This window comes from Diabrotica undecimpunctata, chromosome 1 (genome assembly GCF_040954645.1).
Source record: "Diabrotica undecimpunctata isolate CICGRU chromosome 1, icDiaUnde3, whole genome shotgun sequence".
NCBI lineage: Eukaryota > Metazoa > Arthropoda > Insecta > Coleoptera > Chrysomelidae > Diabrotica > Diabrotica undecimpunctata.
This window is the reverse complement of record NC_092803.1, coordinates 162,996,951-163,021,316: the sequence shown is the minus strand read 5'-3', so window position 1 is coordinate 163,021,316 and position 24,366 is coordinate 162,996,951. Positions and strand designations below refer to the sequence as shown.

At 34.2% G+C, this 24,366-nt stretch overlaps 1 protein-coding gene across 1 annotated transcript in view; it reads right to left on the bottom strand.

Annotated features, from left to right (window-relative positions):
• Positions 1–24,366, bottom strand: part of Pex23 (tectonin beta-propeller repeat-containing peroxin 23) — a 47,954-nt gene that overhangs the window by 18,223 nt on the left and 5,365 nt on the right. Inside the window, exons 2-9 of the mRNA XM_072520380.1 lie at positions 21,041–21,376; positions 14,545–14,637; positions 14,191–14,483; positions 11,828–12,110; positions 7,689–7,985; positions 2,872–3,186; positions 2,120–2,306; positions 1,157–1,978 (exon numbers count right to left, since the gene is read on the bottom strand). Of these exons, the coding sequence (XP_072376481.1) occupies positions 1,157–1,978; positions 2,120–2,306; positions 2,872–3,186; positions 7,689–7,985; positions 11,828–12,110; positions 14,191–14,483; positions 14,545–14,637; positions 21,041–21,376 (2,626 nt within the window). The remainder of the gene's footprint in view (positions 1–1,156; positions 1,979–2,119; positions 2,307–2,871; positions 3,187–7,688; positions 7,986–11,827; positions 12,111–14,190; positions 14,484–14,544; positions 14,638–21,040; positions 21,377–24,366) is intronic.

The following is a 24,366-nucleotide window of genomic DNA, read 5'->3' as shown; positions in this document are numbered from 1 at the left end:
AAGCAATTTAAAATATCAGACTAAAAGATAGGATTGTTTAAGATGGATTAGGACAACGTAATGAAAAGTAAATGGGGATGATCCAGACTAAAATACGAGTCGATGCATATCCGAGTCGTTGATCCCTAAAGCTACTAGTTCGGAACTTTTCAGTACAAATTTAGGATCGGAACCATTCCGACTAAGTGACTGACCGTGACATAATAAGCATAGATAGAAAGGTAAGGCTGAGAATCGGGCACATTACACATTATTGAGAACTATATGGCAATTAGGCGGTGTTTGGAAAAGTGTTTACTGCTTAAAAATTAGTATTTTATTTCTATCATGACCTTGTTTAAACGCCTATTTCATGGTTTGTTAGTATCTTTAAATTTCTCACGTCAAAATTGGTACTCTCCATATTTATAACAGCGTGCAAAGTTTTTTTGATAACCACTTGACCATAAGTTATATGTACATTTAAACATTTTGTGTGGGAAAATGATTAATTTTAACACCGAACCGCTTGACGTTGTCAACCTGCAAGTGGTTTTGATTTTTATTGCTGAGATGTCTAGGTTGTGATTCGAAATTTTGGCTATTCACATGCATTAAACTTAAACAGTGGCCTAATCCCTAAGACGCGACCAGAATTCAATAATTCGCCGCGTAGTGTACGCGAAACATCCATTTTTACTGCTGGTACGACGAAAGCGTATTTTTTCAGTTCCTGCCATAAAACCAGTCATTTTTTGCAATAATAAACGGTAAGTGGTTATTATTTAATAAATTCTTTGACGCTAATACTTGTGTTAAGTTGTGCCAGTTGATTGTTCTTATATTTACAACCATGTACATTTCTTTTTTTACTGCTTTAATTAATTAACCACCTATTTACCAGCTAATGTTTCCTACACATGGAACGATTCAAACTATAGAATAGAAGTTTTTTTTTTTGTTTCAAATTCAGAGTCTAATTCGTTTTGGACTAAAGGCGATATTTGTTTGAAATCTATATCAATCCTTGACGAGCAATATAGGAGTCGACTGTACACATGTTAAAATACTTCACTTAAGTTTGCTATTGCCCATTGCTATAGAAACCCTTTTCATTATTCATTATATCTTGTAAGAGTTTAGTACAGATCTAAAAAAACTAAACCAAGTTACTCACCTGCTGAAGTATAACCCGTAACGGGATTCCAACGCTGGTTTTCGTATACTCTATAGTCTTGCGAATCAGCCATCGGATGTACATTATTACTATCTAAGGTACCCAAAAAACCCCCGCCCCATCCACCTGTATACACCCATACAGTGTGGTCATATCCTATACCCCAAGTAACACCTACAGGACAACTTTCAACTCTCTTCAAATGTCCTCCGATCTGTCTCCAGTACAAATCTAACATATCCATAATTAATATTGGACTTTTTATAATCAATTTAAAGGGTTGCATTTTTCCCCAATAACTTAATACAGACACCGACTGGGGAGGAAGGCGGTGCCTAAATGAAGTAAATTTTTGATCGTTTACAAAAATAATAAAAGCGTCTTCAGTCGTCTCTATCTTAAGATTAAATTCTTGTCCTTTAGCAAAAGGATTGTCACCGAACCTTTCTTCTTCGCCCCATTTACCATCAATCATGGCGTTCCTAATAACCTGATTTTCAGCGAAACGTGGATTAATATGCAAGCAAACATTTTCTATTTCCGTATGCGCCTTATGCTTAAGTTTGTAAGACAGCGGAGCCTCTAGATTTATTGCAATTCTTCCCGCTTCGTCCCCTACACAACCATTCAGAGTTATAATTGTGCCTGGTATGCATCCAACGTGCAAGGCCACTTTAAACGGCGATTCTTTTCTACTTAAATCGAATTTCTGCACATAAACGTCGTCTTCTCGCAGCTGATTTGATTCTAAATGAGTCGGGTCCCAAACGAAGACGTCTCCGAGGTTTGTTACAGCCCAAACACTTTCATCGCTTGGTTTTCCTACAAAAATATAAAAACAAAAAGATGCTATATGAAAAGGAAGCAGATATATATATATATATATATATATATATATATATATATATATATATATATATATATATATATATATATATATATTGATAAAGTAAAAAAAATTACCTAGAGTGTCGTGTATTTTTCCACAACTGGTAGCAAATAAGGCTTGCCATTCTTCTAGAAGAGCATCACTACTAAACTGCAATTTGATGATCCTAGCTGAATGTCTAGGAATATGTATCGCTAAGCGCGGACTGCCAGGATCACTGCATTGTCGAACGCATACTACATCGCCAAGACTAAAAGAATGCTGAAATAAAGAATAAGCTTAAGAAGATAAAAAAGAAATACCAAAAACGTAAACAGACGAATTGTATTTTTTTGGACCTTACAATAATTGTAAGGTCCAAAAAAATTCCTCTGAAATTTTACCCGATTTTTGATCTGTCATAAACAGACAAACAAATAGAAGATTGTGTCGTATTCCGAATTTCTAAAAGAGAATTAAAGCAAAGATTGAAATAATTTGGAAAACTCTTGAAAAAAATTTATTGTTGCCTGTAGAACAAAAATTGAGTATTAGGAATATTCGTTCAAACATGGAGTTACTATTAATAACATGATAAATTTGGATTGAAATGATAGTGAAAAGTAATTTGGACCGACATACTAGTTATACTATAAAAAGTTAAACCAAACTGACTACCATTGAAGATCATGATTATCTATCATATTAGTTTTTATACTGACAAAAGAGATATAAAATTAACAATAGTAAGATTGCAATTAAATTACCTTACTTCGTCGGTTATGCTCATTACATTTTTTCTCCGCATATATACCATCTATCTATACAAATTAAACTTACTACTTACCATAGCAGTAGCTCCATCCGGATTCAAAATAGTTAAAATTCCATTATTCTCAATCCATTCCAGTTGCAAAAGGCAGTCAGAAAAACTTGAAGCATTAATACTAACTCTGGCTTCTCCTGTATGCATCCAGGAAGTGGTATTTACAGCTAGTTCATATTCTGTGAAAGTATCCCTGTTTGGAAGTCGTTCTTTCAAATCGTCCAGTATTTTGATTCTCCAAGGTTGATCAAAATCTGCATTTGAATTGTATGCATCTAAGTCTCCGAACCAGTTTGGTAGTTGAGGTAAATCCACAGTGCAAGCACCCGATTCTACCTTTAAAATAAGAAAGTATTTATTTTTTTTTCTACAAATGTGACAGTTAGGAAGCTGTATTATTTTTGTTATTAGATGCTAAATCAAAAAAAGTACAAGGTAAAATAAGTCAAAACGTAGCATTCAGAAATCTTTCTCAATCGAATTTATTAAATCTACAAAACAGATTTTTCACTGTATCAATATTTTGAACAGGTTTACGAATGTCTCGATGACCCTAATTTGGCCTTTAAAACATTTTTGAAGGTACTTACGTAACATATTGACATATTGTCCAATGATTACAAAAAGAACTTGTAAAAGTCTAAAATAACTAACAAAAAGGTAACAAATGATATAATACACGAGGGAAATGATTTGAAAAGTCTTTTTTGGCTATCAAATAATTTTTAAAATTTAGACATACGTTTCAATATAAAGAAAAAAAGAAGCAATATGTCAAATTAATCGACGAAGCAAAACAGAGTTTCTTTCAAAATAGTTTCGAATGTAAGAATACTATACAGCAAAAGCAGAAATTTATATGGCGTACGGTTAGTAAAAAAAAATAGGTAAGACGATAAATCGTAATAATCGACAAAATGAAAATTGCTGATAAAATTATCACTAATAAATATGAGATAGCAAACGCTTTTGTAGAGCATTTTACTACTTGTCCTAAAAATAAAATCATAAATATTTTTAATAATACCAATTTTGATCATTGTACTACACAACATGTAGATAAATCCTCTTATTTTTTCTTGTAGATGAGTGTGATGTCAGAGAGGTTATTGGCTCCTTGAAAAATGTTACCTCAGTAGGTATTGGTTGCATATCAACTAAATTAATAAAGTGTATTAGTCAATATATAGCGTAACCCCTAGCAGGCTTAATAAATTTATTAGTGGAACAGGGTCTTTCCACATAGCATGATGGTAGGAGTGGTAGGAGAACTCCAATATTCAAGAGTGGAGATAATGCAGTTTTAGATAATTACAGGCCAGTAACGGTCCCTACTATTTTGGGTAAAATTTGTATATAAAATAATGTACAGTTTCCTTAGTAAATACAATATATTATGTTCTAACCAACACGGATTTCCGCCTGGAAGATCAACAGAAGTTGCTACGACTGAATTACTCAGTTTCATTCACAACGCACTGGATCGGGGGAGTTTGTGGAGGCACTTTTCTTTGATCTCTCAAAACATTTGGTACCATAAACGTAGGAGTTGCTAAAGAGAAGTTAAAAAATCTTGGTTTTCGGGTTTAGTTCTCATTATGATTGTCTTCTTATTTACATTCCAGGAAGATCCTCGTTAAACTTAGTGACTCACGATCAGATTATGGTGATATTGATATTGGGATTGGGGTTCAATATTGGGGCCATTAATATTCATATGCTATGTTAATAACATGTCCAGATATGTCAGTTCAAATAACATATTTATGTATGTAGATGACACAACTATTGCTACATCTGCTTCAAGTGCCGAGGAATTAACTGTTTAACTGAATGTTATATCAGAAGATTTTACATCGTGGTGTAAAAAATGCTTTGAATGTTAATGCTAAAAAACCAGAAGCATGTAATTGTACTATAGATCAAAATCAAATACCAGTTTTCTATAAAAGTAAATGATAGCCTGTTTCATTCTACAACTTCCACTAAAGTTTTAGGTTTGTACCTTGATAGTAATGACCTGGGAATCTCAAATTAATCATGTTTGCAAAATAATAAATAGTAGTTATTACGCAATATTACAATTAAAACGTTTCCTTAAAATGGACGTTATTGAATGTTTATTATGTAATTGTTTATTCTAACTTGGCCTACAATATAAATCTTTGGGGTAGTGCTGTGAATACTACAAGAGTGTTTGTCTCTCAGAACCTTCGGTAGAAGACGGCACATAAAGAAGAAGATTGCAAAATTGTTTCTATGGTGTAAGTGAATATCTGGGTGTCGTAAATAATTAATCCTATGTCCCTTTTATCTTTTAATTCTGAAATTGTGATGTTTTATAAATATTTGTATTCTTTACTCGACTTGTTATATGAATAAATTATTATTACTGTTATATTATAATTATGTTAATTGGGGCCCATGTGTAACACTGAAGTTATGGGAATATGCCGGTAAGTCAAATAATGCTAAAAAACTGAGTATAACAACTAAAGCGTCATAGTATATGATAAAGTACACATTGCTAGTTAGATTAAAAATTGAAACGTGTCCTTCTTATTAGTAGTCATCTAGAATTGAAGTACCTAACATTAATATGGACTGAAAACAAGATCTTTAAAGAAATTGTGACCAAACAACAGATCAATTTAACCGATGAGAAGATCTCTCACTAAAGGAACATCGTGAAATAGAAAACCCAAAGAACCCAAGAAAATGTATCGATCCCTTTCTTTAAATGTAGAAATTTCTCTTCACAGATATCAAAAGTCAACATCTACAAACCTATTTTATTAAATGTCATTTATATAGTATATTTATATAAGGAATTGCTGATGAGAAGGTGACACTGAGCTGCTGGCTAAGGAGTCACACTTCTTCAGTTCTTCAGGAGTCGCTGAAGATGTCCACACGGCAAGAACTATTTGGGGCCACACCCAAAAATAAAAACGTAAACCGCTGGAGACTTCCACGCGGTAAGAAAACTTATTAATGGACACACTTACTTTACGCTCATGAAAGAGACAAAAAAATGGTCCAACCACGTGGCAGCACTGCTTAGTGTTTCCAGATATTATAACTAACTTTATATTACCAATGGTATGTCTCACCCAGAGATTCAGGGACTCATAATGTGGATGTCGGTGTTTCGTGCGAACATAAATGGTGTTTTCAGAATGCACGACAAAACGACTGGCCATTTTCACCTCCAGAAAACGAGTGGCAATTTTGGGATTTGCCGCTAAGAAACTTGGTGACTCCCGTCTTTCGGGGGTTGGGAATGCGCTCTACCAATCATATTGCTATAATTAGCGACGATTAACGAAAATTATGCGCCAAAGCGTGTTCTGCCAATAGCGTGCTTTGTTCTTGGCGCGGGAGCTGAAAGGTTTTCTTCTTTCTTCTTCAGTGCCTTATCCGGTCCGGATGTTGGCGATCATCAAGGCTATCATGGTTTTGTTGACTACTCTGCGAAACAGATCCGCAGAGGTCATACCAAACCATTGTCGGAGGTTTTTTAACCACGAGATACGACGGCGTCCCGGTTCTCTCCTGCAAAATACTTTACCCTGCATAACGAGTTGAAGAATTCGATATTTTTCTTCGTTCCGCATCACGTGCCCGAGGTACTCAAGCTTACGCTGTTTCACTAAATTAAGCACTTCTTTTTCTTTTATTATGCACTGTAGGACCCCAACGTTGGTGAAATGGTCCACATATGATATTTTTAGTATCCTCCTGTAGATCCACATCTCGAAGGCTTCAATCCGCTTTTCTGTGGCTTGCGTCAGTGTCCAGGCTTCAACTCCATATAGTAACGCTGGAAGAATGTAGCACCTCACTATCCGGATCTTGGTTCCCAAACTGAGATCACTGCAGGACAGCAACTTGATAAATTTAGACCGTGCCATTTCAATTCTGGATCTAATCTCTTGAGCGTAGTCCCATTGTGAGTTGAGGGTAGTTCCGAGGTAAGTGAATCTGTCGACTCTCTGAATCTATTCGCTACCTGCCATTAGTGCCCCGGGATCTAAATTTGCACGGCTGACAACCATGAATTTAGTTTTCTTAATATTAAGGTCTAGTCCGTATGTTACGCTCACAGTTCTCACTCGGTCTAGTAAGGCTTGTAGATCATTTAGGCTGGTTTCTAGCAAAACAGTGTCATTCGCGTAGAATATATTATTGATGTATTCACCGTTCACTCGGATTCCCATCTCTAGGTTTGTGAGGGTTTCAGTAAAAATTTCCTCAGAGTATATATTGAAAAGAGTCGGCGAGAGCACACAGCCTTGCCTTACTCCTCTCATGATCTTCACTTGGTCGGTCAGCTGGTCTTCGACCATGACTTCAGCAGGCTGGTTCCAGTATAAATTCATGATGATCCGAATGTCCTTCTCATCCAACCCTACTCTTTGTAGGGCGGGTGCAAGGCAAAGAGCGGGGCAAAGGTTTTGCAGAGGAAATTTAATTTACGGGTGTTCCGTATAGTTCGTTTCGAACCTGGTGAAGTTGAACGGTTCGATCTAATTTGCTTCTATTCGATTAAATTCAATTTTAGTTTGAACGTTACAATATGAACGATCGAACGATAAAGAAGAAATTAAAGGAAAGAAGAGTGCCGACAAATCTCGTGGCTGAGAAATCTGGAACTAGCAAACAATTTTTTTAGAACTATTCAGAGTCATTGTAAAAAAAATTATGTAGGCTAAAATGATCACCAATGTCCATTGATGATATGGTACTGGAAGAAGATATAAGAATATCTAAACGCTAAAATATTCTAATATAAAACATAAACCGACAGAACATAAAATAATAATGTAAGTACTTACACAAGACCAAGGAGCTTCATACTCGGCCCATCCAAGTTCTTCATCGTCTGCAAAAATACACGAGTCACGACTAGATTCGCTCCACACGCTCTCATCAGTTTCTGGATGTACTTCCATTCCCACTATTGATCCTACCGAATGAACGGGACTCCAAGCCTTAGGGTTTTTCGGTTGAATTTCATATTTCGTACTTAAATCACCTACAGGTAGAGAAGCTGGCGCCGATGGTGCCGAATGTGGATGGTTGTCCCACTCTGTTATGGCAGACTGTTCTATCATGCTGCTAGGTCTAGATTGCTATAAACATAAGAATATGCTATTATTACAAAAGTAGAAAATATTGTTTTAAAACTAGATAATGGAATATTCTTCTAAATCTATTTTCTTGTTGAATTTTAATATTATTTACTACCTTTAATAAGAATTAACCACAATTTCAGTTTAAAATAAGTTGAATTTGTCAATCTACTTTTCATTCTACAAAATACAGAAAAATGTATAGCAAATACATTAATAGAATGCAGGAAGATCTGGTTACCAAAATTAAAAAATTAAGTAAACAATAAGAATATACCATCACCAACGAGTTAATAGCAGTTCACAGAAACATTGTTTATAATTAACTACATAAACACATTAACTACATACAAATTTCGTTATTTTATTAAAATTTAAAACACTCCGTACATAATTTTAAATTCTGTAAAAGTTCCCAAGAAATTATTTTAGGCCGATAATACTTCCTAATAAAAATATTGCTTACTGAAATAATATCCTTTTATAATCTTTACAAGTTTTACCGAATATGTACGTAAAATATTCTGTGTTTTATGTAAATCCTCTGTACAAAACAGCGATTATAGTACGAGATCCCACTGCAAGATCACTAAGTTCATAATGTAGATAATCAAACATACATTTTTACATAATTTTAACATTAGAAGAAGACATTGATAACAGGTTACCTATAACCGATGCAGCCGGTCCCAAGCCCGGATGAAAGAGGAGGGATAGAGGAGTAACACCTTTAAAAAATACCAGGGTTCCACTGGCCCGGTTGATAGCACCCTGTAAGGGCTCCTTGTCTAGGATTACAGACGAAGGGTAGATGATGATCTTAAGCTGCAGTGAAAGCAAATTGTCTAGGAGAAGGAAAACTCCAAAATTAAACCCTGGCCCACCAAGTCGGAGGTTGAGGCATCGGGCTAACTCCTCGTTATTCAGAAAAAAAAAACGGGTGTGGCAGTAAAGTGGGACTGCCGGTAGAAGTTATACTTCTATACACGCGTTCGCCGTTACAAATTTATATGGGAGTCAATCTGCACAATCATTACATATGTAATGCTATAGGTAAGAGAGAGCAGAAAGAGAAACAGAATTAGGTATATAGGTATGTGGTGTATCGTTTGCTGTATATAAACAACATTTGACCTGTAATAGGAGTATAGTAAATGAAGGATTGAATCAATATTTTGATGAAAATGTATATCTTTATTTTCATATATGTATGAAAGGAGTTGAATGCAAAAAAAAAAAATTTTTACACATACTCTGCAGTAAAATTCATTGTTTATTTTGTTATTAATATAAAAATACAATACAATACACTGTAACATAATTCAATATAATAATACAATACAAATTAAGTGAAATATTCATAAGTATTTAAAAATGACAATATACATAACTTACTTACGCATATGTTTAATTTACCATGATAATAATATTAATAAAAAAATAATAAAAATATTAATAAATATTAAATATATTTACAAAAGGAACATTTTTATTCTCGAGAGAGAAAATATATCTTCTGTCTCTCTCTTACCTATACCTTACATATGTAATGATTTTGCCGATTCACTCCCGTACAAATTTCCAACGTCGAACGCGCGTATAGAAGTAATTTTCAAAAAATGTTTGTGGAAAATAAAAATAAAAAACCAACAACTCCGATTATGTTGTAAATTTTCATTTTATTTTAAAATTTCGCATTTTTCGCAAATATATATTACATATATATTAATAAGATTTACATGGGGTTTTTAAATATTTCAAAAATAAAGAAGGAAATTCGTATTGGGATTCGAACTCACATATAACAGCGTATAAACAAAACACGCAAAAAATTTGCCAATTAGACATAATAGTAATGTATTTCAAAATTGACAGTTCTTGGTCATAGCTACATTCTCGAGAGAGAAAGAGACAGAAAATATATCTTCTGTCTCTCTCTCTCTCTTACCTATATCTTACATATGTAATGGTTTTGTCGATTCACTCCCGTACAAATTTCTAACGTCGAACTCGCGTATAGAAGTATAACTTCAAAAATAAAATGTTTGCCCAGCTGACCCAGCAAAACGCCTCGGAATGAATCGATCAACAAACGACGAAGTACGCTACGAAAAAGAAGTATGAATTTTGGAACTTGGAACGTGCAAGGTTTTAGACCTAAAATAAATGAAATAATGTATGAAATGAGTAAGCTGAAATTGGACATCACAGTAATCACCGAAACAAAACGAAAGGGCCAAGGATCAGAAAATATCGGAGAATATGATCACTTCCGCAGCGGAGTACCAAAGGAGAAAAGAGCTCAACAAGGTGTTGCCATATTAATACGTAAGAAGCTAAGGAAATACATAACTACTTGGGAGGCTACTACGAGACTGATAAAAATGAACCTTACGTTTAGAGGACACAAATGCACAATCTTGGGTGTATATGCAGTAAATGATGACGCACCAGTAAACATACAAAACGATTTTTTTGAGAAATTGAATTTAGAGGTTGCAATAGTCTTCACATCTAGAGAAATCATCTTGGGAGACTTAAACAGCAGAACTGGAAAACAAACACACAACGCAGTTATAGGTCAATTCGGAGAGGACCACGTAAATGATAATGATACCAGACTAATATCATTATGCGAACAAAATGAAATTAAAATTGCAAATGGATTTTTTCAACACAGAGACATACACAAATATACATGGACGCAAAATACGAGAGGGTTAAAATAAATCATAGACTACACAATCATACGACAAAAGACAAATATGATTGTACAAGATGTAAGAGTATTGAGAGGAGCTACCTGTGGAAGCGATCATCCTTTATTAAAAGCTAAGATCACATTTGCAGTAAATAAACCTAAAGAAGAAAAAGAAGGAAATGAAAGGGAGAAAGTAATACAGAAGAGGTATAACTTAATCAGCTTAGAACAAGAAAACGTGAGAGAATTGTACAGAAATAGATTAAATCAAAAGTTGGAAAATAAACAATTTAATAATAATGAAGAACATTACACTCACATAAAGGTGTCTCCAGAAGGCAGCCACAGAAGCCATTGTATTCCAAATCCAGAATCAAGGAAAAATACCATATTGGTTTGACGAATTTTTTAGTTGTTTCACAAATCTTTACTTTTTGTGTAATGTAGATTCTTTGTATGTAGATGGAACTTTTCAATACTGTTCTAAATATTTTTGTCAGATGTTTACTATACATGGCTACAAAAATGGTTTTTATGTTCCTCTAGTATTTTGTTTGTTAACAAATAAATCACAGCAATCGCACAAAAGTACTTTTGATACATTAATAACAATATGTAATCATTTAAAATTTTCGCTCATGCTTTGGGAATTGGGTTCCTCTTTGAATACAATAAAGTAAAATAAAAACTATATTTGTTCACAAAAATATTATCTAAGTACCTAGGTAGCGTGGGGCAGTTCGTAGTCGCTTTTAATCCTACTATAAAACTGAATCCATTAAAATCTAGGTAGCGTGGGGGAGTTCCTAGTCGCCCATGTATGATATGTGTATATTTTTGAATATAGTTTTAATTTAGTGAATTTTACCAAGTTTTATTTAATGATATTTAAATTTTATCTTCGTTTTGTGAATATCCCAGTTCTGTTTTTTTGTTTCAAACATTTAAAAACCGTGGCGTCCCTTTTTTGAAGAGCTGTTCTCTTCACTTTCTCTTTTTTATTGTTTTATATGTATTCTTTCTTGTAATACTAACCTCTAGGAACGACCCCGCCTATATTTTACCAGTACTGAGCACCTAACCTTTAAGATAATTTAAAGAATAAAAAAAACGAACTAATAAATAGATAAATGAAACTTACTAAAGCAGTATAGCTCCTATGGAACTTATCCTTATTTAGACTCGCATTACTACTGGCCCTGCTGACTTGAAGAGGAGCGCGTAATGCATGCCATCTTTTTCCTGTTAAATCTTCCGGGCAGACACCAGTTCTATGATATACAAGACGATCATCAGCACCTACCGCAAACACTTGATCATTAGCTGCCACAGAAACCTGATTGATTCGTCCCACCATCTCGATCCAACCACTCCCCGTAGACAATTCCTCACTCAATCTGGCTCCTTCCCCTTTAACACCTTTCCTGTAAAATCAACAGTTTTATTTTTTAATCATTATGGAATGATTTATTGTATTATACCATCACCATTATATTTATTATCTAAATCTCTTTAAATTTTTCCTTTTATCGATTAACATAAAAATTGATAGAAGTGTAAATTCGGCTTGTACGGCTGACAAAATGAACGCATTTAAAAGTTAAGTTGACACTATTGACTGTTGACATGTACACTATAAATACGCCAAAATATTCCAATCTAGTTTGAGCCGTTACGATAGAGTTGACAAAGAGAACCGGATGTTATTGCTCTTCATATGTGCGGAATAGCAAGAGCTCGTATTTTTTAATTACTAGAACCGTTAAATATTACGCGTGTTTTTGTATATTGTACGGTTAAATTGTTTTTGAATAAAGAAGGAGTGATTGACCGTAAAAGATCCGGCCGGCCTTGCGTGGCCCATTTGCCACAGGTTATTAACGCTGTTAAGTCAAAAATTAACAAAAATCTTGCCCGAAAATAAAACAAAATTTGCTCGGGAAATGGATATTGCTCCGAAAACCATTAGTTACATTATCAAACAAGACTCGGGACTTAAGGTTTTCAATCTATAAACAAGACAACGTCTTACCGTTGCATTAAAACAAAATAGGAAAAAATAAAGACGCTTATTGTCTACGGTAATGCGCGTTACAAAGAAATCCTCTTTACAGATAAAAAGATTTTGGTCTGGAGAAAACTTTCAATAAGTAAAACGATATAGATTACGCAAGGTCATCCAAGAAAGTCAGCAAACTGGTGCCAAGGATCAAACGAGGACATTTTCCTGCCTCAGTGATGCTTTGGTGGGGAGTGTCCTATGACGGCGTCACTTCTTTACATTTTTGTGAAAACGGCACTAAAACATAGTGTAACTTTTAAACCACACATACTCCAAAATAGAGCATGGATATCCCAACAAGACTCTGTACTTACGCATAAGGCGAAAACAACTCAGCAGTGGCTTGAAAATCATATACCCGAATTTATTAGTAGTGAACATTGGCCGTCAGCCATCCCAGATCTTATTTGACTAATAATTATGGTTATTTTTAGAGGAGATGGTCTGTATAAGACGTCACGATAATCTAGAGTAATTGAAACAGGCTCTGGTAGGAGTTGTGGACAACGTGCCTATGGATGTCGTCCTTACAGCGATCGATGAATGGCTTAACACACTTCGGCGCTGTATTCAGTCAAATAGCGGCCATTTTGAATATTTTTTTGTAGTTTGTAGATTATATGAGTAATAAATTGTGCAACAATTTTTCAAATCAACTTCGTAGTTCAATTTTTTTTTGTTAAATACCTTTTATCAATATTTATGGCAAGACTAGGTATACACAAAATTATTGGTTTAGATCCAAGACCTGACTGACTCGACAAATCTAAATACAATCGTCCTTATCAAACGTAAAGGATCAATTTATATCTATTAATGGGTCAGAGTCTTGGATGTATTGTTTTGTTGAGGTTTGATTATGTGAGTTATGTGTTTGTGTAGTAAGCAGGTTAATAAATAATTTGCACAAACATTTATTTTTAAGAGATTATTTAAAATTCCTTGTTAAATGTTTAAAATTCCCGATAAGGAAGAGGCGCGTGCATATATCTCATACAGAGCGGGTAGAACGCTCGTGGCGCGAAATTATGGCACATTTATAATTTCTCGCAAGTATTCTTTGGTTTCGTTTGTTTGATGTCGATGCCATCACTAAATAAAAACAAACAACAAAAAAATACGGAAAGACAGCAAAAACTAATACATATTGTCAGATCCCGCGACAAAACTGGCGTTGTTTAACGTTAATCGACAAATTATAACAGGGAAAGAAAACAATCATATATCTGATTATTAGGATAAATACATAGACACAAATAAAAGAATCTTGTATGTACTTCCTCACTGTTGCGTTTGATCAAAATGTTCGCCAGTAGACGCCATGTTATTATCGCAATACTGAATGTGTCGGATGAACAAATTTCGGAATATAAAGATGTTACTGTAGATTTATGTTGGATTTTCAACAATGTACATAAAAATATTCAAATATTCATTCTCACCTAAACCATATCTGCTTATCTTGAGTCACTGCCCAAACAGCACATGTTCCAACAGATATTTGAGTTATTCTTAAACTCTCTCCAGGACTATTGACTGAAACCCAGGAATCGCCTTGTAAGTTATCGCGACCTACTCCGATTCTTACTAACGCTGTACCATTTATGGTGGATGTCCAAACTAACCCAGTAGGTCCGACACTTATTTGGCATACTTCACTGCCCGTAGGTGTTTGAATGTGAATCCAACGAGCTCCTTCTGGAGATCTTGTGGTTACGCCAGATCTAAACATTACCTGGAAACCATATTTGGAGATTAGTATTATTTCTAAGGTTTTAAAACATTTTTTAACTTACCCTATTATGAGAAGTTACTGCCCACACAAGCATTGTTCCTGCTTCTGCTCCAGATACATTTTGACCTCCAATAGAAATGTCAATAAAAGGTTCCTAAATAAAAATCAATTTTTAATATTATAAAGATTTACTGATATGAATTCTTAAATGATTTAAAACATGAGTCATGGAAAAAATCAGGCAAATAAAATGATATAATGCTATCCAGCAGAATTTTATATAAGGCTAGTTATAGCAAATGAGGGACACTCTTGTTTATACAAAACTCAGCATCCTAATATTGTAGCAGAAGCCATGAGTTACTTAGATGGATGTAGTATGTCTAACAGACTGATGAAGAATAGCTATGAAGATGTTAACTGTTCCACCTGGTGGACAGAGATTGCAATCAATGCCTGGACTGAGATTGCTCAGCACGTTGAAAATGGTTTACATTGATTTTATGACAGGAGGTGCATACAGAGGAGATGTATTTTCATGTAATGTAAGCCACAAGACGAAATTACGATTAATCAAGACACAAAAACCTGTTACTAAACCTGTTTACTTTTTAGAACAATAGCATATGCTATATCTGCTTTAACGTAATTTGAAGTTAATGAACTGCTTAAAAAGGTTCTGAAACTGTTTTCGTGTGACATGTCTATTCCGGTAGGGATCTATGGAGGAGTATTACCTAAGTGGAAAAACCATCCAAATAATAAAAAGGACAGTCAACATTTTATTTACTGTACTTTAAAATGAACATGAAGCTGGGAGAGGTACATAAAATATCATACAGTCCGTTAAGTTTTGGATTAGATATTCCACACTAGATAAAGCGCTAAAATCGACAACATTGCCTCGTACGAGGTAATGGTAATTGGAATGCATCACAGACAGAAGAAAACGTACAAGTAGATGTAGAAAAAAAGATCGACTGCAGAAATCGTTCAAAAATATTGAGTTGGATCAGCAGTTATGGCCAGCAGGTAAACCACTATCCAAAGAAAAAATTAAAGACTTCAAACAACTATTAAAGCTAGTACTACAAGATCTAAAACCATTTTATAATTTCTTAAGAATAGCTGGACTTTATTAATGATGTTGATGGTTTTTGAGTAGAAAATGTGGACTTTGATGAAGAGGGTTAAAATTATTTGAAACACTTTTAAATAATATGTAAATCTTTAATTATCTGTTATCAAAGATTTTTTCCTATATTTTGTATTGATAAAACATGTTTTATAATTAGTATGTGGGTTATTGTGTTTAAAAAAAACTTACTTTCTTGTATAACCTAAAAAGCAAAAAGGGATTTATCCAACATTTTACTTTTTTACACAGAAGTATAGTTTGGTTCAAGATATAAGATATTTGCCCTGAGGCTGGTGGGATGACCCAGTCGACCGCAGTATTATAATAATGAACAATACCTATTGATGTTACTAATCCCTTAATTGTCTTTGCGACGGGTAGCAATAGTTTTGGAACAGCTTACTAGGACCGGACTTTATATTATTTACAGAACTGACTCGTTACATATCAGTGCAAATATATTGTTAAAATTAAAATTTCTACACAATGCTTCGTATTAAAAAAATTTTGCTATACACGAATTAGTCATCTTTGCTTACTCATCTGAGTTACTCATCTGAAATTGTTGCTTGGAATCAATTATTATTAACGATCACAAAAAATTTTCATATTCAACGGTCTCATTACTTTAATTTTATGAATATTATCTGTTTTATGTCGTTTTCACTTCAAATAAAATGGACTTTCGATAATGAAGCTTTCTATCTTTAAATAAAAAAAAATTAAAAAATCATTAGGAAGTATATTAGTTAAAGATTAAGTATACCTCTTATTATTATTCTATAGCTTTACACATTATAATTCTCGTGTAAATAGGTATTTAGGTATAATTAGGTATCATTTATTTATCTAGAAAACATAATTTATGAAACATTATGAAAGGGGGCATACATACTTAAGTTTGACATTTGCACATTCAGGCAGTTATTTTCTTGCATTTAGATCGGTGGTTAGGTCACCACTATTCAAGTAAAATGTCAGAAATCGGTAAAGCTAGTGCTAAGTGTAAAACACGTTTACATTTATCCGATGATGCCAAAGAAATTATTAGGAATATTTATCAAACAGTAAAATAAGATAATCCAAATCCAGAAGACAGTAAATTTCTCATCAAAGCAACATCTCGATTGACAAGGATGTCATATACAACAGCGTGGAAAATTGTTACAGATAGAATTCAACCTCGTAAAAAGCGGAGTGACTTTTCTACATATAAAGCAGTAAATGAAATAGACGCTGAGGTAATTAGAAGAGCAGTTTATAATTTCTATTCAAAGAACCTAGTTCCAACGCTTAGTATGATCTACGATCAACTTGTTAAAGACTATTCTATTACGTATTCGCCTTCAACTTTATCAAGGTTTTTGAATCACATTGGTTTTCGATACAAGAAAATTAATAAGCGATCATCAATAATCGATTCCCCTCGACTTATTAACTGGAGAAACGAATACTTGGATGCTATATCTAAATTTAGATATGAAGGAAGACCTAAATTTTATCTGGATGAAACACGGTTCGATTTCGATACCCACGATACTGCTCAAAAATGTTGGACAGACGACTCTATTAAGTGTGCACCCAATTAATAGAGGTCAGCGAATAATTATTCTGAACATTGGATCCAAAAATGGCTGGCTTGGAGGAGAAAGTTTTTTACTATCAGCAAAAAACATTAAAGATTCAAAGCTGGATTGCCATGAAAATATGACGAGTAACTTGTTTAAGGAATGGTTTGAAAAGAAAGTGTTGCCAAATTTGCCTCCAAAAAGTGTCATTGTAATGGATAACGCGACGTATCACAGCGAACAAATTAGAAAAATCACCAGTGTAGGCTCGATGAAAAAACAAATATCGGATTTTTTTGTATGAAAACGATTTGTACTTTGAAGAAACATATACAAAAAAAGAAATGTTGGAAGTTCTTCACACAAAAGTATTTGAGAAACAGTTTGTTATAGACGTGATGGTCATATTATATTGCGATTACCTCCTTATTATTGTGTTTTCAACCCTATTGAATTAATCTGGAGCCAACTTAAGGGAAGTTTACGGCGAAAAAACTGCTCTCCCAAATTTAGTAGCCAATCGGTATCACATGTTGTAGAAGAAATAAAACAGATTTCCCCAACACTATGGCAAAATTGTGTTTCACATGTTATAAAAACGGAAGATCATTACAGAACATTAACCTCACATATTAAACCAATAATTATAACATTAGATGATGACGATTCTACTAAAGATGACAGCGATAGTGACATAGAGTTGTAATTTGTAATTATTTTTTTCCATCTAAACTTCAAATTTTGTTTTTTTATGTTATTGTTTCTAATTTTATTATGTTATCTTTTTTAATTCTGATTTTTGCTACCACTATTTTAATCTTTTACTGTTATTAACATTATTTTCCTTAATTTCTTTAATTTGTTCATTTCTTTTATTTCATTGTACATAATAACATACCTATAACTACATAGATATAAATACGTATTAAATATATGATACGATATTTAATTTTATATTTATTATTCCAACCCTATTAAAATATTATATGTACTTGAACTGTTTTGTTAATTTTAGCGAATCCGCTCCTGGAGGGTCTGTTGTTTGTTGTTATAATACTAAATCGGTAGGGTGATCCCACCAGTGTCAGGCAAAATTTCTTATATCTTGACGGAAACTATGATATATATTTTTTTTAAATTGTGTTGAAAAAGTAATTCTAAATTTTACTGATATAATGGTATATCACAGGTGTACATATATATATGTGTATAAAACATGTTATTTGCAACCGATTATAAACTTATTATTATTAAGCTATTTATCTCAAAATCAGGCTTGTGTGTGTTGACTATTTCTTGCAAAACACGATCCAATTGATTATATAATCGTTTTCATCGTTCTTGGCGTGTGCGTGTAAATACACTTGCAATAAGTTGTTTCATCTGTCTTTCCTTGTCTAAGCTCGATTCGTTTACCTCCTCCAGTGGCGGAGCAAAATGTAGCATGTCAAACGAAATAATAGTTATAAAAGAAAATTATAAATTATTTTTCATTAAATTTCTAATAACGGAATATACGTATAAATTGCAAAGAAGTATTTTTCTAGCTTGCAGTACAATAGGACAGGATATAACGAAAAGTACATTTTAAAAGGATTTTGAAATATACCCAAAAAAGTGTTAATTATTTAACCCACTTTAATTAAAAAATGATACATATTTTTTAAGTTTTAAGCACTGTAGCGAATTCTGAACTGTTACAACGTACTGACCTTGATTAATTAGCTAATCAGTCAGCGTCTTCACTGGAACTGTCTTCATCATTGGAATCTTCCGCCAAATCGATGATAATCCTACTTTCATTTTCATCATATGTGACCATTTTTGTCCAGTCGTCCTGAATTAATTTTTCAGTATGGTTAACACAACTCGCCCACACTGCAGGTGTTGCCTCAGCTAATGCATCGCCCCAAACTTTTTTCACTGTTTCATCTCCACGTCCATGTTCTCCAATATGACGATCATAGTATTGTTTAGAAATGCCCCAGACCAACTCAATCGGATTATATTGACAGTGATATGGAGGCAATCTCAAAACCTGATGTCCATGTTCTTGGAGTAGCTCGTCTATAACGTACCTGGTATTTTGTGGTTTATTCTGGCGACATAGCTCTGTCTTGCCCGAATCGTCCTCAAAAATTATTTTTTTCGCTCGTAACCATTCTTGTAAGTCCGATTTTTTCCAACTGGCATTCGGTAACTTTTCTATTAAAGAGCTATGGTATGAGGCATTATCCATAATAATTAGAGATGGTTCCTCCAACATTGGTATCAGCTTTTCGGAGACCCACTTTTTAAAAGACTCTTTATCCATAGAATCATGATAGTCTGCACTCTTCGATTTCGTAGAAAACAGTAATCCAGCATCTTCCTTGCCTACTTCCGGCATGTAAAACAACAAAGCGTTTACCTGTATTTTCGTGTCCTTTTCGGATGCTTTTCACACAGTCATCTTGCCAAGTACGTTTATATGCCCCTTTTAGGAATATCCATGTTTCATCTAAAAAAACGAACTGAAGTGGGCTTGGACTTAAAAAATTTCTGATTTAATGCCTCAAAAAATACAGTCGTTTGGAGACAATACATGGTTTCTCATATAGCACTCGTCTACTATTTTCTAGTTTGTATGAAAACCCACAATTTTTCATAAGACGCCACAAACTTGTACCAGAACCGTCATAGAGATGCTTGTTTCTTAATTGTGTATTTAGAACTTTAATTGTAACGTGCTCTCCTTTTGCTTTCATGCCATACAGTACATTTCTAATCTCTCCTTTTATAGTATCGCTGGCATCTTTTTTTTTGTACATTACGTGACTCTCCTGGTGTAGTAAGAGCTGCCCCTGTCTTGTATTCACTCTTTATTCCTGTCACTGTGCGAAGACTGATTTTCAAAGCGTCCGCTACTCGTTCATGTACCGATGATAACGAAAGCAAAGGTCCGTTGTTTTCTTTTTCTTTTTTAAAATACTCCAATAAATGAACTACACATTGTCGCATTTCTCCTGTTATCGTTTTTCCCGGCATTTTTTTTATTAAATAGAACAATTAGTTATTCACAACAAAAAATAATAAGTAAAACTGTTCGGAACAAATTCCAACAATGACCGACTAAAATCGACTAAAACAACATAAAATATCAATGGTAATTGCTACAATTATAAACCTACTAGCCAGCTCATTCAAGAACAATGCCATAAGTCATTATTGCAATGGGTATCGGAAGAGAGAGAGTTAATTTATAATAAACTGGAATTTTTAAGGTGTCGAGAGTATTATTTTATTATGTAATGGAATTCCACACAGTAAGAGCTCAAACTATTAATTAATTAAAAACGGTTTACTTATAAAAACTATTTCATCAGCTACTTCAAACTTGCACAGATCAGGGTAACATGTTAAAAAAAAAACACGTCACTGCCAGCTATCTGTATTCGTAAAGAGGCCGAACTTATCACCGACATCGTATCGGCCAAACGCATCGGTGTTATTGCTACAATACTGGGAGACGTGAGTGGTCTCTTCATTCCCTTCTCATCGCACTTTACCATGACGAACGTGACTCGCACAATTGAATTACGCATCTATGTATCAGAGAGAGACGAATATTAAAAATTCCGTAGTAACTTATTTCAGGCACACGCCAAGAACGATGAAAACGAGTATAATAAAAATTACATTTTATAATTGTTATTTGACGTTTCGACTTCCACTCCGGAAATCGTTTCCAAAAAAGATTATTTTAAAATAGTGAGCTGTTATTATAACAAATTTTTTTTTTGTTATAACGTTTTTGTGATAAAGGCAAAGATAATCATGATGATGATATATATTTAAATAGGAATACTTACGGTGGTGGCATCCTTATGTAAAGGTGCAATCGCACACCAAGAATTCATCGCACTATATCTCCTAGATCTAGTCCAAAGTCTTCTCCGCACGCAGGTCTTCCACTGTTTCTTTGGATAGTAGGTTGCTGGAAAATCCACGGCATAAGTCCAGCCATCGTGATCTAACGGCTGACCGTTCAGAGTCAATTCTTTCTGCCAATCGCCCTCCCACTGCCATGCCATGGAAGGAAGTCTAATTTTATCTATCGAACGGTCATCGGAGCCGTCTATATTCGAGAAGTGGTACCGGTCCGTTGGAAGTAGGCGTGAAGAGAATCCTTCTATTGGCAACCATCGCTAAAAGAAGATATGAAGTTTTAGACTTCCAGAGTAATTAATGCAACTTTATAAATCAAAGTACTAGAAATTGTCCGTGACATAGATTAGATGAATACTAGATGAATCCTTTGATATTGGTGAGGAACACGAAAACCTAGTCAACCGTCGCGGGACCATCCAAATGCAAACCATAGGAGAAGGAGGCGAACAGAACAATTAATAAATGAAAAGACTGATATGTTTTTGTACGCACTTCTGACAAATCAAAAAATGGAAAAAGGAAAGTATTTTTGAAGTATGTAAGCAATTTTAATTCCTATCTGAGCGCTTTCGGCTTACAAAGCCATCTTCAGAGCTATGGTCAGGTATTTAAGTATCACTACTATAATAGGAGAGATCATTTGGTAACAAAATTACAGAAAAAACTGGTTCTATTTATTTTTTCTTTTTGATTGAAAAAAACACAAAAAGGACTGTACACAGAACTCCACAAAAAACTCATTAAAAAATGTGGTTATGGTACGGGTGTCAGAACCCTACCATTTATTGGAGTTGAAGCAATTGGACTTGAACTCTCTGTAGTTGATCGTTTTTAGTAGATAATGACGCAGTAAGAACAACATACGGCGAGGTTAATATGCCTTGGTCAGACGACAGTCGCCACAAAATAATAATTGCTGATATCTCGGACAAGTTTATATAAGATGTGGATTTTTTGAAAAAAACTTAACACTGTACTAGATATTAAAAATGGGGTCCTCAAGGCCGACGGTAAAGATTTCTTCTTTCTCGATGAAAAAGATGTCATGACCAAAAGAATATATTTGTAACTACTTTTGATGTAATAATATCCGGCCTTAGTGAAAGAATTCTAATGACCAAACTTGATATATACTCTAGACAGGGAAGTCTAAGGATGGTCGAAGACGGGAACGATAAAGAGATTTTAACGGCAAAAACTCTTATAAGTGTTGGAGACGTCGTCTCTGTCATAATCATGAACTTGATGGAAACTCTTATCAAGTTGAGTGGAAACATTTTTGACAACTTGTTTCTGTGACGTAGATTTGTTCTGTGAGTACGGCTGACAAACAATGAACAGGCACAAAAACTCAATATTATGCTGGTAGAATTTGAAGACGTTGAAGACATAGTATCCTATAAAATCAATACCGAAGATACTAAACCAATCAGACAACAACCGAGAAGACTTTCCTTTGCAAAACGAGACGAAGATAATCCGTGGACTTCACCCGTGGTCTTGGTAAAGGAAAGTTCCGCTCCTTTTGGTATTAACTATTCAGCTCGATGTGGTAACTAAAAAAATAGTTAGCTTTACCCAGAATAGGCGATTTGTATACTCTTTCCGGATCTCGTTGGCTCTCTACGATCGACGTAATAATTAGATACTGCGAGAGAAAACCATACTCTATTTGACAATTTAGGATTGTGCCTTTTGGTTTATGTACCATTTCGCTACATTTGAAAGGCTAATGGAGGCAGTTTTAAGAAGACAAATATATTTGGTTGATTTGGATTACATAAGTGTGGTTGGAACATCATTCGATGAGCATTGTAAGAATCTGAAGGAAGTATACCAACGATTACGGGTAGGTAATTTTAAACTCTGTCTAAAGAAGTGTAACATGTTTCAACGAGTAAAGCTATGGTTCGTCACACGTTCGTCAAATCAAAGGAATGGTTCGCTATGATAACGGTTTGTTGTTAGGTTCTGTTTAGTTGCGCGCGCTGCAGAGCGATAGCAGTGTACGTGGACTGTGTGCGCTGGAATCAATTGCGATTTGATTTAGACGCAAACGTTCAGCTGAGCTCACAGCGTACATATCTATACTGAAATTATAATTGTATTTTTATGTAAATATTATTATTGTAATAATTAAGTGGTGTCTACTAAATATTCTTCCGAGGAAGATGAAAAACTAGTGGATCTAGTACAAATTGTAAGACAGTTCCAAATAAATCAATGGAAAGGCTAAAATATTCTAGAAATTTTACCTTGTTTTGCAATCTTTTTTCGACTGTTATTTTAAAAGCACCTTCTCTATTAAGACACGAAATAAATTTCGTTTACCTTTTTATTTCTTTTATTTAGATTTGACATTATCAACTCTTCTTGCTTCCTCCTGTTCTTGGAGTAATAAAATTATTGCGTTAAGTTTGCGGGAATTCATTTTTCTAGATGTACAACCTTTTAGAGAACAAACGTGAAACTAATTTCTAAACTTGTTTTGAGCGCGACAGAATATATGTATCCGAACTAATCTAACAAACCGACTCACCCAAAACTGCCGTGAGTCGAGTACAACAGATTCTGCTGTATGTGTATGCCGTGCGCTGTGCACTGTTCTAACAAACCGTAGCTTTAGGTATTTGGGCCATATTGTACCTAAATCGATCTGATCCTGGAAAATGTATATTAATGTTTATCCTAGGCATATATTGTATGTTATAGAATCATTATATTGCTACGGTCTTCCAGGGAAATCTGATCATCTTTTTCCTGCTTAACTGTGGTTCTCCAGAGACTTACTTTTTCGGTTACATTCTCTTTTTCTTTAAGCTGACACTGACTTTGAACCTGTTCTCTTAACTTTTCTATTTCATTTTTACTAACCGCTAGTTGCTTCCTCAGATGTGCAACTTCAGATTGCAGAGTATCTTTTTCACTTCTGTGGTCACTTGTGAGAAATTGATTTCTTGAAGACATATATCTACTAGTATTTCTAGTAGGACTATGTGACAGACTTCTGGCTGTACATCTAGGCAACCTTATGATCCCATTCTTTGGTTTTTTTTTGCCTTGCCTGGGATCGGCTTCAGCAATTATTTTGTATATGTCCTATTCTTCCGGAATTAAAACATTTTCTGTTTTTAGTTTGAGATTTTTGTTAACGATTTTGCAATATGCTTAACACCTGGGATAAAATAAGTTGTTGATTATCTACGGCAGTGACTTCCTCATTTTCTCAAAATATTATTTCTTTTAA